At 41.3% G+C, this 16,184-nt stretch overlaps 1 protein-coding gene across 4 annotated transcripts in view; it reads left to right on the top strand.

Moving 5' to 3' along the window:
• SGPP1 (sphingosine-1-phosphate phosphatase 1) overlaps positions 1-15,212 on the top strand; it is a 31,599-nt gene extending 16,387 nt beyond the window's left edge. For all 4 annotated transcript variants that reach the window (XM_079950906.1, XM_079950903.1, XM_079950905.1 and 1 more), the window contains exons 3-4: positions 8,920-9,009; positions 11,308-15,212. In XM_079950906.1, coding sequence (XP_079807032.1) covers positions 8,920-9,009; positions 11,308-11,859 — 642 coding nt within the window. In that variant the 3' untranslated portion in view covers positions 11,860-15,212. The remainder of the gene's footprint in view (positions 1-8,919; positions 9,010-11,307) is intronic.
• The last annotated feature ends 972 nt before the right edge of the window (positions 15,213-16,184 follow it).

Below are 16,184 nucleotides of genomic sequence, written 5' to 3'. Positions count from 1 at the left end.
TTATTAAAAGCTTTTGGCAGTAGCTCAGCCTAGAAAAAGAGGAACTCTTCAGGGAAGCTTTTCTTCCGTGCCTCCAATCAGGATTGCAAGAGGATGTAATACAAAACACACAAGGAATTTCCTAACTACGAATGGTCTAATCGGCAACATGTTTGTTAAAAGGGGCTGGGGGAGAAATACCACTCCAATCACTGGCTTGATGAAGAAACTTACAATTAGACTCTTTTCCACTTGAGCTCTCTTAGTCAAGATTTTTGTGAATGCTGCCAAGTTGCAGCTTCCTGTTAAAATGTTGATCTCAAACATAATTGAATAAAAAAGCAAATGCCGATAATCTTTTAAGTAACTGAGACTGCAATCCTAAGCACACTTTACTGGTGGTGAGCCTCAAATGAACATAGTGGGACATACTTCTGAGTGCATGTGTAAGATTGTGCTGTAAAATAAGTTTCAACTTATTCTGATCTGCAGGGCTTCTCACTAGTCTCACTCCATGTGCACATGGGGATTACACCACAACTGTTCTTTCACCACAGAAGTCATGCACCTGCATATATTAGTATGCACATTATATGCAAAAAAACCCCATAAAGATTGCCTGAGAGAGAGTCAGTGTGGTGTAATTGCCTGAGATGAGAGCCAGTGTGGTGTAGTGGTTAAGAGCGGTAGTCTTGTAATCTGGGGAACCGGGTTCGCGTCTCCGCTCCTCCACATGCAGCTGCTGGGTGACCTTGGGCCAGTCACACTTCTTTGAAGTCTCTCAGCCCCACTCACCTCACAAAGTCTTTGTTGTGGGGGAGGAAGGGAAAGGAGAATGTTAGCCGCTTTGAGACTCCTTAAAGGGAGTGAAAGGCCGGATATCAAATCCAAACTCTTCTTCTTCTGCCTACAAAACAGGCTTCTATTAATTTATTTTATTATTGTATTTTGAGGTATTTATATACCAGGTTTCATAGAGTCATACAATTGGAAGGGACCCAACGGTAATCTAGACCCACCCCCCGCAATGCAGGAATCTCAGCTAAAGCCACTCACTTATACTCTGAGAGTGGCCTACAAAGTTTCCAAACTGGCTGTGAAAGACACATGTAGGTGGAACAGCTGCTGGCTGTGGGATAACAACCAGATTAGAAATGACTCCTTGATGAGATTTTTCAGTGGTGACACTCCCTGTAGTGTGGACGATACTTTTTCATATTTTAGGAGAGTTTTAAAAGGATTTCTAGGATTCCATCACTAATTTAATGGATATGTTTGTGTGCATCTTTCTTTTTCTGCTATATTCATAACTGCAGTGGTTTGTACTTAAAGACAGAATACGGTAGTTACAGCAACTTGTTTCTGAGAATACAACAGTTTTGGATTCACTACAAGCCCTGTCAGTGGAAGCACTTTGCAAGCACTTCTGCTTCCCCCATGCTCCCAAAAGGTGACTTGGTGGTGGTGGGGAATTTCAGGAGAACCTCCAGAGCATTGTGTGGGTGGAGCAGGGTTCGAAATTAGCTGGGCGCCAGGCACATTTTGTGTCTAAAGATTCTCCATTTGTCAGCACCTCAAAAAGACTGGGTGCCATTTTTTGTGCCTGGCTGACACTCAAGGATTACTGAAATGTATGTGCTTTGAAGCCTCAACATATGTTAAGGATAGACAATATGTTAAGGAGTTCAACAATAAAGAGCAGAGTGTTTTGAAAACCAATATTTTTATTGGTACCAATATTTTTATTGTCAACACCAAATTAAACATGTATTAACAATTTCTGCTAAAAATGTAATATTAACAATGTGTCACTTACATGAATTGCTTATCAAAATCTATGCTTATCAAAATAATAAATAAAAAGTGTTGCGGGGTGTGTGTGTGTGTGACTAGGCGTTCTGTTTTGGTGCCTACAACCCAGGTCCCAGGAGCCATTTGGCTCCTAGCTTTCTATCCCAGTATCTAACACTGGTGGAGTATGAAAGGTTCACAATACTACAAGATTCTTGCTCCCCCTCTCAGTCTGGGAAACAGTTGTTAAAAACATGCAGAAACAGGAAGTGAAGTCTGTCAAGGTGTGAGAATGTTAGTGTTGGAAATTAAAGTTTTTTCCAGCTCTTATAAGTTATCACAGTTCACAGACAGGCTGTTTTGAATGTATGTTGGCTATGTGTACTTCTTATAAGTTATCACAGTTAACAGACAGGCTGTTTTGAATGCATGTTGGCTATGTGTACTGCTTTATGCATACTGCTATGAGAAAGGTTCTACCAGTGTATTGTGGCGGTGTCAGATGAATCCTATGAGACTGCCATACTTTCACTCTAATTTATTTGAATAGCTATTTGCTGTCGTTAGTGGTAAAATAAAAAAATGAAAGAGTTGACAGGTGTATCACCTGAGGGCTTTCAATGATCCAAGGTGCCACATGGCTAGCTGGATCAGGTGATAAGGGCTAGATTAGAGGCAGTGAAGTATCTGGAAACAAGGGTGGCTAGTTCAAAAATTCAAAATTAAAATGTTTCATCAAATATCACAGTAATATCACAGAAGTAATCTTTTGCACCTTTGAAGCCAATGAATTCATATGCAGGGTATAAGGAATTGCTTTTTTTGTTTTGTTTAGAATATTGTACTCTTCCAAAGGTGAGCATGAGAATCCGACATTTGTCCTGTTCAAAGACACTGTTTTTTCCTGTGAAAAAATACATTTTTGTGGATAGGGGGAAAGGGTTCTATACACAAAACTAGCTTACAAACGAGCCAAAGCACACATGAACATCACTATGTGTACTTCACTAGGTAGCAGAGATGTCACTACCCTTTTTATATAATTCCTACTTTTTATGGCTGCAACATCATGAAACAAACAAAGCCGCAGTATGCCCAAAACAGAAAAAAATAGGCCCCTGAACTTAATACTAATAAAGAGCCATACTACTGTACAGACCAAAATGCAAATACTAGCTGCATTACACAGACTCACTTCTAGATCGGTGGAGGCCAGCATTTTTAGTAAGTGTGCCAGAAATGAAATCTAAAGTAAGCAGTAGCAAAGTTTGGCTGCACACTACAAGTGCATATCTCAAGCCTGGAATGGTTTTGTGTCCAATCTACTGAGCCAGTGAGCAGTAGCAGTACAATTTTGGGTGAGGCAGGTAGGAATGTGGAGTTGACTTTATTCCAGAGCCAAGTCCCTGCTCTTTTCCAGGAGTGGCAGGACACCTTGTGCTGCTTATGATAACCATACTACAAACAGTCTACTACAGTACTGTTATGTCAGGAGGTTCTAGCTTCCTAGTCCCATTGTGAGGGCATTCTTGTGCAGAGAATGGGCAGGAAGGCAGTGCTGAGCCACCTCATCATTCCTTCCCTGCAAATGTCTTCCTTATAAATTTTGACCTGTATTTTTACTGCAGCCTGGGACTAGAAATAGGCTCCGGTTTAGGAAACACGGCAGGGGGACAATAAGAGCAGATGATTCCTTTCCACACCAGCCAATTCTCCCTTGCAGGTGCCCTCCAGATTCACTTCACCTCAGCAGACATAGGCTGGGGAGCCTGTACAGCTGAAGTAACATCTAATTCTTTCCCTGGATATCCCTTGTTCTCCTCATGAAATTTCAGCTTCCAGGGCTCCCTGGTTTAAACAATGTCATGAAAACCACGTGAACATTGCAATACACTGTCAGAACTGCAGTTTCTTTTTCAAATTCATCTTTAGAGAAATGGCTTCTGTAGAAACTGAAGCTGTGGGGAACTGGCAAATACTGTTTATGTGATAGAGGAAATTAAATGATGAATGAAACGAAACCAAGGCTTGGAAACATGCCACACGTTCTGTGACAGCTTCCCTTTTGAGGCTTTGCAGTGCACCGTAGCAAACATTATTCAGCGTTAGAAGGGTGTTGTATGCATCCAGTCTTGTACAGTGCAGCATCTACAATATTGTGGCTAACAAAAGCATTTGTGGCTCTTTGTGGGATATAATGTAATAGAGTTTGAGGACATGCAAAATATATATTCTTTTTAAGTTTGGCTCAGGGCCCCTTGTTTTACAACACTTGTAATAGACATCAGTGAAAACTGTTCCCTAAATAGCTTGGAAGAATTTGGTATTTTTGTTCTTCCTCTGTACCATAGACATCAACTTGGCAAAATAGCGTGGTTGGATAAAATCATAAAGATCGGATATTATTGCAGGAAAGGTTTGATATTATTGCAGCAAAAACAAAGCACAGGACAGCAGATGTTCCGGGAGATGTCCTGTCTACAATTTACTTATATTTACCGTACTTATTTTTGAAAACCTCCTTGTTGGTCCATAGCATTTGCTGCTATCCTATTTGCAAGCCCCATGCAACACAGCAGGTCATTTCCAAGTACAGTGGTGCCTCGCAAGACGAAATTAATCCGTTCTGTGAGGCTCTTCGTATAGCGGTTTTTTTGTCTTGCGAAGCAAGCCCATTGACAGCTTAGCGGATTAGCGCTATTAGCGGTTTAGCGGCTTTTAGCGGATCAGCTGATAAGCGGCTTAGCGGCTTAGGAAAAGGGGGGGGAGGGGAAAAACCCGCAGGAACTCGCAAGACATTTCGTCTTGCGAAGCAAGCCCATAGGGAAATTCATTTTGCGAAGCACCTCCAAAACGGAAAACCCTTTCGTCTAGCGGGTTTTCCGTCTTGCGAGGCGTTTGTCTTGCGGGGCACCACTGTATAGGATCAGGCTGTTGTAGTTTTTCTCCTTGCAACATGTGTAGTTAGGGTGCAAGAAGTCTAAGAAAACTTAGGGTAACATTCACAGAATCATAGAATTGTAGAATTGGAAATGACCCCAAGGGCCATCTAGTCCAGCCTCCTGCATTGCAGGAATCTCAACTAGATCACACATGACAGATGGCCATCCAACCTCTGCTTAAAAGTCTCCAAGGAAGGAGAATCCACAACCTTCCAAGGGAGTCCATTCCACTGTTGTTCAGCTCTTACTGTCAGAAAGTTCTTCCTGATGTTCAGTCGGAATCTCCTTTCTTGTAACTTGAATCCATTGCCCTTTTCTATATGAAAACCTTTTAGGTTCAGTCTCTGCTAGCTCTGGTTCCTTGCTTTTCATTAGCCATTGTTTACAGTTCAGTACTGCATGGGCAGTGTCTGTCTCCCCCACTCAAGTGAGATAAGGTGGTTATAATTTCATTAGCGTAGTGGATAGTGTGCCTTAGTCTTCTGATAATCCGGCTTCAGAAAATCTTGTTAACAGGGAATAGGAAAGCAGATAAGGTAGTCAAGAAGAATAAATGTTTACAGGACTTTGTCTTATTGTTCCCTTGGCTATTTTTTTCCTGGAATGCAATCTTTGTTTAAAGAAGCAAATATTTAAAAAAAACAGTTTGCTGATATATAATGCATATGGGGAAGAGGCTAGTGTTAACTGCTGTAATAAAGCTCATGATAAAAACTTTATAGGTCCAATTGAGACATAATCCTTCTTAATTAACAAGCCATAGTTTTGTGATTGGGGGAGCTCTGTGGATTTGGCTTTTATCTCAGGTTTGTGCATTTCTGCTCCCCTCTTCTTGCAGTAAAGGTAAAAGGTAAAGGTACCCCTGCCCGTACGGGCCAGTCTTGACAGACTCTGGGGTTGTGCGCCCATCTCACTTAAGAGGCCAGGGGCCAGCGCTGTCCGGAGACACTTCCGGGTCACGTGGCCAGCGTGACATCGCTGCTCTGGCGAGCCAGAGCCGCACATGGAAACGCCGTTTACCTTCCCGCTGGTAAGTGGTCCCTATTTATCTACTTGCACCCGGAGGTGCTTTCGAACTGCTAGGTTGGCAGGCGCTGGGACCGAGCAGCGGGAGCGCACCCCGCCGCAGGGATTCGAACCGCCGACCTTTCGATCGGCAAGCCCTAGGCGCTGAGGCTTTAACCCACAGCGCCACCTGCGTCCCACATCCTTAACTTTCCTTTAAAAAAATGTGCTGTGGTGTTACCCTGTTGTAAACAGCTGCTAAACATACTATTAAATTAGCTTTTAATCCTGGTTTTAACCTCTTGCAAACGTAAAAGTACGGCATAGTTCATCTTGATCAAGAATGGGAAGGTGAATATATGGGGCAAGGTAGATGGAAATCAGTGATTTGAGTTTTAAATTGGCTCTGTTATTTAAAGGGATTTTTAAAATTAAAAATTGTAAATGCTGAACATATCCTAATGATAATTAATATTAAATGTGGATCTAAGCGTGTTAGTCCTACTGTGTACCTCCAAAGTGGTTGACCAGAGACATTGGGCAGGTTCACACAACACTCTAAACCAAACCTTGGTTTACTGTGAGTACACAAGTGAACATGGGAAGGAGCTTCTAGGTGCAGGTGCTTTGCTACTCCCTGGAATGAGGTTTGACTTGGCATGTGGTCCTAGTTGGGACTCACAATGACTCTCTTCTCACTAATCATGAGCCGTGGGCAAGAACAAGCAATCCACTAGGTGCATCGGTATGAGAGGGCGGTGATCAGTGGATCCCACCCCCCAATGAAGGGTAAAGGGTTTTGTAGGAAATCTCCTCTTAGGTGACCTGGGAAGGTTGGTGGAACACAGCACCCTTTGCACTGCAGCTGATTTCCAAACCACAGCTTGCAGTATGTAAGCTGAGTCACGTACTGCTGCTATTTGGACTTTACCCAAAGACAGAGGTAGTAATTGAAACTGTTGCCAAGTAACACTTAATTTGTTTCATATATTTTGCCCACCACCTGATTTCTCGATAGTAAATTTGAAAAATGTATACACACTACTTGTTTTCATTTCGAAATAGCCAGTTACAGTACTGCTGTCCTAAAAGCCATTTCTCACTGAGTTCTGTATTGAACAGAGAAGCAAGTGTGTGTTTGTTTTACCTCCCAATTAACATCTACAAAGCTGTGTGTAAAGAAAGAGCATTTTCTTTTTAGCTGGTGTCTTATAGAGAAGGCATGCCCACCATAAATTTGTTACAGGTGTGCTGATTGGGGGCCAGTATTGGATGGCAAGCCCAATTTGCCTGCTTAATGGGTAAAAGGGCTCTGGATTATGCCAATAACATAAATACTTGAGGCAAGTTGGAGCTCTCTTTTTGTGCTTACTTTGCAGTGAGCAATGCTGAAAAGTTGGATTAATTTTATTTCTGCTGAGTGTATATTCACAGCAGTTTCCAAAATTTCATTCATACTGGGCATATTACTTATCTTGTCAAAAAATGTATAATATTTAGTTGTTTCTGGCAATGTTAAATATTCTTGAAAAGAGTGACTCTAAGCAGATGCTAAATCTAAATGAGTATCTTGCACTCATTTTGTGGAAGATTGATGCAAACAAATCCAAAAGATTCAAGGAGGTGTCTATAGTATAGAGTATGTAATTAAAATCACTCTTGCTGCTCCTGATGATGCAACTTTGGGCTATAGCTAAAATGCATCCCTCCTGCAAACTGTCGCTAGTATAATCTAATAGATGCCATGGGAGTAATGTTGAAGTTCATAGTAAAACTGGATTCTTATCAGTACTAACTTGTAAATAATTTGCTATGCTGTGCTATTGAATTTTATTACATATGTGATAAAAGTAAAAATAAATAAGTTGATTAACGTGTTTGACCTCTTCCTAATCTTTTATATTACCTTCGCTTTATGCTTTCGTGAGTAGGATAAACACAAACCAACACTATGTTCTGTTCACCCGTTACCATCTGTAAATAATTTCTGCTTGAAAGGTCACAGGAAATCTCAAAGAAGGATTCATTATGTTCCTTTCCTTAAGACATAGCTTTGCCAATTTAGCTGAAAGAATACAATTTGTTATCCACAACCGTTTTATTCTCTGCCAGGAGTAGCAAAAACATGTGCACTTAGAAATTTTGTTGTGGATATTATAGGAAGCAGGTGAAAATTCTTACTTTACTTCTGCTTGTATTTTTTTTTTTAATGACTTACTTTTGTATCCTAGGGTTTTGTTTTATTCATGCACCTGCACTGATAAGCAAGTCACAGCTTCATGCTGTGTTAAGGGATTTGGACTTTGATTGTTTTCCACATCAGAGCCAGACATTGCTTCATAATCTAGCCCAGTGGAAATAAAATGCTGCTACTAGAAATACAGCCTTTTTTTCTTGAGATGCCCAAATCATGTAACTTTACCTTTCCAGGACCTACCGTATTTTTTGCTCTATAAGACGCACCAGACCATAAGATACACCTAGTTTTTGGAGGAGGAAAACAAGAAAAAAAATATTCTGAATCCCAGAAGCCAGAACAACAAGAGGGATCGCTGTGCAGTGAAAGCAGTGGTCCCTCTTGCTGCTCTGGTTTCTGGGATAGCTGTGCAGCCTGCATTCGCTCCATAAGACGCACAAACATTTCCCCCTTTTTTTAGGAGGGAAAAAGTGAGTCTTACAGAGCAAAAAATACGGTAATTTGGCTGGTGCCCTCACTTAGCTTTTAGGTATCTGAGGAAGTCTGTCCTGCTTTTTCGTGCTGCAGTTCCTTTTAAATAAATGTGGCCCTTTTCAAAGTGCCATTTGCCATTTACACAATGACTGCAATTTCTAGCTGATATATGTGTGGTATTCTTGTATTTTACTGTTCTTACTGTAATTTGCATTGAAGCTATTCCTTCGGTAAGCAGGCTTTACATATTTTAAATAAATATTCCATTAAAATGACTTTATGATAATGGTCTTTTAAATACCTAATTGTATTTTTATGGATATGCATGTGGACATGTTTTTAGTTTATTGCTGGTTTTAATTTTCTGAATTTTAAAAATGGATTTAACTAATAATGTTATTGTTTTGTTCTTTTTTGTAAACTGCTTTAAGGCTTTTTTGTTTTGTTTTTTACAATCAAGCAATATATTTTATGAAATTACGCAAGTAAATAAATAACACTCCAATGTCATCTCCCTTTTCCTCTCCTCAGTATCCTTTGGCATATGGGCTGGTTCTTGCTGTCTGCTGGTGTTCTCTGGTTTGTTTTAGCCGAATATATATGGGGATGCATTCAATTCTGGTAAGATAAAGTTATGTCATTCATTCATACACACACACACACACTTTAATGCAAGTGCTGTATTAGGTTTTATCCTTCTGATGTGTTATTTTTAGAATGTATACACTTTCTTACTTCCTTTCATTTCAGTAAGAGTGCACATACTTTGAGCTGAGATGTGGGCCTCATTTGCAGTTCCAAGTGATCAAATTTGACTTCTGTTTCTTGGAAGATCTAATTAAATTTCCAAGTATCATTGAAATAATATTATAGAAACAAAGCATGTCAAATGTCCTGCTTAAAACAGGGATCAGCCACTGAAGGAACTTGAATAGGTCTGACTCCTGAAAGGATGTGAAGAGCCCAGTATATAATGGGGGCAAGGGCCTTCAGATTTGCCAGCAGGGCTGCTTTAAGGACTATGAGTCCTTGTCCTGCTATTCCTGCTTGCTTAGAGTGTTACTCCAGCAACACTAGCAGTTGACATGGGCTTTAGTCAGTGAGCATGTTGAGACATAATGCTAAATCATGAATGGAGGTTATGTGAATGAGCTTGCCCAAGTCTCGGGCTCATGTACAGTACTCCCTTCTTCTTTACTTGCATCTGCAACAGGAAATAAACATATGCATTTTTCAGCCATCTTTCTGAAGAGCCAAAAAAGGCTGTATGGGGGGCGGGCGTGTTGAGTGGAAGCACCATGTAAGTACAACTTCCTTCTGGCACAGCAAAACAATCCCTTTTAAGTTAGGCCAGGCTACTTCTGTTGCAGATCTTAGATAAAAAGAGGAAAGATTCCCAAACCGCAAACGTTTTTTCAGCTTGCGTGTCTGTGTATGAGCAGCACATCTTGTCCATACATCTCCTTCCTCTCTTTGATCTGCCATCCACACCGTCTGAGTACTTGGCAGCTGTTCTCTAGGGTTCTGCATTTCTTCTGCCACTTCCCTGTTCTCCATTTGATATCTGGTGCTCTTGCTGATTTCCTTCCATAAACAAATAAAACCCACCCACACTTGGTGCAACTCCTTGAACAGAATTGAGCAAAAATTTGTACTCCGATAATGTAAGCATGAGGGACGTGGATGGTGCTGTGGGTTAAACCACAGAGCCTAGGACTTGCCAGTCAGAAGGTCGGCGGTTCGAATCCCCGCTACGGGGTGAGCTCCCGTTGCTCGGTCCCTGCTCCTGCCAACCTAGCAGTTTGAAAGTATGTCAAAGTTCAAGTAGATAAATAGGTACCGCTCCAGCGGGAAGGTAAACGGCGTTTCCATGTGCTGCTCTGGTTCGCCAGAAGCGGCTTAGTCACACTGGCCACATGACCCGGAAGCTGTATGCCTGCTCCCTCAGCCAATAAAGCGAGATGAGCGCCGCAACCCCAGAGTCGGTCATGACTGGACCTAATGGTCAGGGGTCACTTTACCTTTAATGTAAGCATGAGCAAATGAGGACGTTGAAAAGGTTTATCTAAAAACCTAATAAACCAGATTTGGGATTCTGCATTCTAACTAGAGAATCCTCCTCCTCCTTCGTGGGGACCCTTTTTCAGCATAAGGGCAGCCTTTCAAGGACCAGAGACAAAAGTGAGTAGAGCAACTAATGTTAATTTTATCTCTGTACGGTAGGCTGGCTTGCACACTAACTCACATAGAATCATAGAATTGCAGAGTTGAAAGGAGTCATCTATTCCAACCCCCTGCAATGTAGGGATATTTTGCCCAACGTGGGCGATTAAGAGTCGCATACTATACCAACTTTAGCTATCCGAGCTGCATACCCCTCCCTGTCTTTTCATCCAGACACACGAGAGGCATTATCAAAGTACAAGGATACATTCCAGCCAGGCAAAAATACTGGAAGCAAGGCCGGGGAGGCGTGTGACCTGGGGAGAATTCAAAAGACTAAGTAGAGAGGACTGGAGGGCCACATTTGGCTCCTGGGCTAGAGGTTGCCACTCCTAATTTGCATAGGCGATACCTTTTCAGAGACATGAAAATGCTATTGTCCACCTGTTGCACAGGGACAACAACTGCCATGCTGGCCAGTCTCCTCTGTTTCTGTATCTGGATGTATCTGCTAGCACCGAAAGCTTTCCCTCCAGAAAAGCAGCCAGCAGTTCTGTGCTAGAGGTGCATTTAGGATGAACAGCATCACTGCAACCTTGGGTGGTGATTGTGGCATTGCTGAAGCGTTGCCCCCTTCTTTCTTGTACCCACGTTGCTTTGCTGGGGGGAGGGAAGTTTGAAAACACCTGTCCTATGAAACCACCATATTGTTAAAATAGTATTAATCTGTTCTCTCCCCCCCCCCCTTTATAACAGGATGTTATCGCTGGATTCTTTTACGCTCTTCTCATCTTAGCTGTCTTCCTTCCACTTGTGGACTTAGTTGACAGCTTCAACTTAACCTGCACGTATGCGCCCCTAATTATCATCAGTCTCCATCTTGCCTTGGGGATTTTCTCCTTCACTCTTGACACTTGGAGCACCTCGCGAGGAGACACTGCTCAGATCCTGGGCTGTGGTGCCGGCGTTGCGTGCGGCTCTCATGTTATCTACATGCTGAACATGACACCGGATCCTTTGCCAGAGATGCTTCCCTTACTGCCTCCCTCCCTCACCGTGACTCTCTTTGGAAAAGCCATGTTGCGGTTGCTGATTGGAGTGGTGATTCTGTTGCTCACAAAGTGGGGCATGAAGAAGGTCACCATCCCACTGGCCTGTAAAATCTTCCGCATCCCTTGTGACGATATTCGGCAGGCGCGACAACGCATGGAGGTGGAGCTGCCTTATCGCTACTGCACCTATGGAATGGTGGGGTTTGCGCTGACTTTCTTGATTCCCTGCCTGTTTCACGTAATGGGTCTGTCCTGATGCTGGTGTTTTTTCCATGGCATGGGAAGGGAGGCGAACAGCGGACATTGTGAGAGAAGGTTCACCGGTTGAGAAACACAGAGATGCGCTGCCTCTGCTGAAATAGTACGGGGCAAGCAAAGAGAGCTCCAGTCTTCAATCATAGAGTTAAGAGACCTAGAAGCTTCAGGTCCCTGAGAAATGCCATGTCTAGTCTTACTGTTGTAACAAAATGTAAACTCTGTGTATGTGTATGCATATATACTGTCGATGCCTCAAACTTATAAACGTACCTCTCTCTTTATTTGGACATGTATAAAACTGGTTATGTTTCTAGTTGATCCAAAAGTTTGATTTGTGGTCAGTTCAAGCCATTTCATACTAAGTTATTTGTTTCTTCGGACCACAAACTGCTCTGGTGGAAAAGCTTGTTACCTCAGCACTTCCAAATGTTTTGCGTAGGAAGGAAGCTGTTCTAATGGACCAAAATTTTAATGAGAGAACCTGGTATTTAAGAATCTTTTCCATATTTTAAAACATCGTTAATTTGTCAATACAAACCAGTTACATTTAGGTACTGTAGCCTTTTTTCTTTTTTTCTTTTTGCTTGATAATTGTGCCTTTCTGTTGCTAAATTAAAAAGCACCATATACTGTGATGTATATAAAAAAAAGCCCACAACTATTTTAAATTTTTACTGAATTAGGCAGATATTTTAAAATGTAACTAGCCACATAACTAATGAAAATAAAGATTTATCTTCTGTATTAAAAGTTTGAAAACCAATTGAGCTGAAATTTACATTGGTGTTCGCTAGCTGTGAACCTGATGCTTACTTGCTTTTTATAGGTATTTTTAAAGTGCCGTGTATGCTGTTGGAAGAACATATATTTTTCTGCTGTCTTAATTTATAATATAGTTATGCTATATCCAAAAGAGAGAGAGAGTGCTGAAAATTACAAATTCGAACCATGTGTATGTTAGCGCCAAACAATTAATTCCACATCATTTTCTTCAGACTCATTTCAGATTGATCAGTCTTCTTAATGCTGGCTTTGGAAGAAACCTGTCCAAAACTTGCATATTATCAGTTAACTCTTGTTTTCCAAAAGTATTAGATAGCTGCAATACAGTGTCAAGAGTGATCACTTAAATGTGGCTGACTCTTCTGTGGAAGTTGGGTGCTTCATTATGGACGTTCTGTCTAAAGTTGCGTTGCCCAATAGAGTTGGCACGCCGAGTAGAACTATGGCAGGCTATTCTTCTGGCAACTTATTGGCAGCAACGCCTTCTGATGTGGCTTGCTCTCTCAAGGTTCTCTGGAGACAAGCCTGATACGCGATGCTTGGAGCTGCACGGAGGAAGACTGGGGGAGAAGAGCGTGTTTGCTGTCTCACAGACTAAGGTGGATTTGCGTGAGCTAATAACTCATGAACACTGAAGCACTTTTAACTTGTTTATAGTGTGTACATTTAATATATGGGGGAAGAAGTGTGATGACAGCAAGCCCAGCCTCAACCTATCTGTGCAGTTCTTATGCACGTACAAACTATGCATTAATAAAATTACAGTAGCAGACCTCGACAACAATGCACTTATCTCTTGGTGACATCATCCTTTTGCTGTTCATAAAAGAAGTCGGAGCACTGAATTATTTCCCTGTGACATTAATTTCATTTTGGCGCTGTGATTTTTTTAAAAAATTAAACTTGGCTTACGCAGTCCACACCTGTTAAACAACAATAGGTCATTTCCATCTTGACTACAATATGTGTTCTAACTTCCAGTTAACACAAAAAAATGCAGGTAGCTTTGCTGGTCCATAGAAAACACCATCATACAGTAATACTTTTGTTTGGGACCAGGCCAAAATGTTTCACAATATTGTGAGCAAGGTTTTGTGCTCTCCAAAACTCTTTCTCAGTCTGGATGTTGCACAAATCCAGGATGGGAGAAAAAGTTTGGGCATGAGATTGCCTAAAGACTGCAGCTTATAACATTCTTAAGATGGAACACGGGCTGAGTTATGTAGCAGACATGATTTAGCCTCACTGGGTGGCAGATGGATTGCAGGAATTCTCCAGGCTCCTGGGACATGGAAGCAATCGTGGCAATTCCCCACTTTTTAGAAAATCGATAACTCTGTTCTGAACCTTAATTTCAGACAAAGCATAGATGTTTTGCAGTCTTCCTGAAATGTCTATACAGAACCTTTAGCTTGAGAGAAGGAAAGCATTAACTGTCTTTTGCTCTGATTCCTTTGCAGACGAGAATTTGAAACAGGATCCTTTATTATGAATGCTAATTCTGTTTTATGAAAGACACTGTCTTTCTCTATCGTAGCTGCTGTAATTACTGGATTATATTCTGATATGCCCATTTGGAGATTGCTCCAAATGTACGTTATGATGAGGACCTGTTACAAATGGCCAAAATACTGATCTGGATTCAAAGAAGTTATTCAACTAGTTTCATGAGCCTGAGAAGTTATAATTTGATGGATGATCCATCAGACGTTTGACGTGAATTGGGGCCAGATGCTCAGTGCCCAAATTTCCATAGGACTAATGCAAGCTCTTTGCGTGAACCTAAGCAGCTCTTTGAATCCTGACCACTGATAGTTTGTAAACCACTAATTTATCATTTTAAATTGCTGCTGTTGGGGAATATTCACTGGTACTGCTGCACTTTTAAAATCATTTGCTGCATTCCTATCCACACAATGGGACTTCTGAGTAAATCTGCATAGAATTGCACTCTTCATATAGTTATTTGCTGAATGTGCATTGGAAGAAAACATTCAGTACCGTAATTGTACAATTCTCTACTTCACTTGACAGTTCCCAGCAATCAGCTGAGCAACAGATAAGCATTTGCTTGCATCCTTGAATACTGCATTTAATCTTAAATGAAAGCACATCAGTGAGGGAAAATAATGTTTATAGACATCTTTTTTTGTTACAGTCGCATTGACTTTTCTCCAATAAATAATGTTAATGTAAGTACAGTAGTTGAAAGGGCTAAACAGGGAAGGACTGTTGCAAGTAAAATGCTTGCATTGGGGGGATTAATTTTTCATGCTGTTTTAACAATTTAATGCAGAAAGAAATGGTTTTGCAGAAAGAGCTCATTTAATTGTGCATATACTAGTGTGCAAATCATGTTCTCCAAAGTTTAAAAAGCATGCACTGTAGTATATTCTACTGTTACTCTGTATATTTTTTTACACTGCCTGTAGTTCTCTTGAAATGAAATATCGCGTCCCAATTTTAAATTTAGTCTGTATTATTATTCTGTTTAAGTTGGACTTGAAAGCACTAAACACAGATCACGAATCCATCTATATGATTTCAAAATAAAATGAAGTTCCAGAATCTGGTTTTTTTTAACTGCCTGGCTGTGTCCCAGTTTCAGGGGAGCATGGAACAGAAAGGCACTCAGCTAAGCTTTCTGATGAAAAAATATCATGTGATCTGCAACCCAGTTCTGTGGTTATTACTACACCCCCCCCCCAAAGTTTCATAAAAATGTTTCCCTTTGAAAGCTTCTGTTGAACAATACATAAATGAATAAGGTTAATAGCTTATATAATAAATATTGGCAGTATTAAAACATATAACAACAACAACATTCAGCTTTAAAAAGTGGCAGGACAGTTCACACATGCTACTTTGTCTGCTTAAAACATCAAGAGTATGTGGCAGCCAAGCTTCCTGGAGAGATTTTCTTTCCCAACCTGTTGCGCCTCAGAAGATGAAGGCGCCTGGATGAGAACCTTGAATTAAGACTGATCTCGGGGACTTTGAGTGGGTCAGAAGCTGTATGGGCTTTTAAAAGGTCCAAACGGCACTCTGATTAAGCCTGGCAATGAATGGGGAGCCCGGGAAGGCACTTCAAAACAAATGTTATCTGGTCATCACCCGGCTTCCATTATGACTTGCACAAGCGGTAGCCTCAGGGCCAAGCTACTCGTGTGGGGGAATGAGCTGGCCACCTCAGGCTATTGATTTTGGGTATCATTGACAGGTCAGCAAGTGGTTTGCTAAGTGTTGTGTTTTTACGGACTGGGAGCAGTTCCTGTTGGGTTTTCTGCCTTGGGTGCCAGAAGGCCTCAGATTCTTACTATATGTACCTTGACCTGGTAAGGAGGAAGTGGGGTTTTTGGATGCTCTGCTGAAGGCAGCCAAACACCATTTTACTCTTAATACCCCCCCCAAGGTGATAGTCCTATGTTGACCTAAAAGACATTATTACCTCTGGTTTGTTTGCTAGCCAAACACAATCCCAATAAACCTGTAGGATAGAATGAAATAAAACTGCATTTTACTGTGCTTTGGCGGGGGGCG

Source organism: Podarcis cretensis (assembly GCF_951804945.1).
Source record: "Podarcis cretensis genome assembly, chromosome: 1".
In the NCBI taxonomy this organism is placed as follows: domain Eukaryota; kingdom Metazoa; phylum Chordata; class Lepidosauria; order Squamata; family Lacertidae; genus Podarcis; species Podarcis cretensis.
This window is presented reverse-complemented; position numbering and strand designations above follow the sequence as displayed.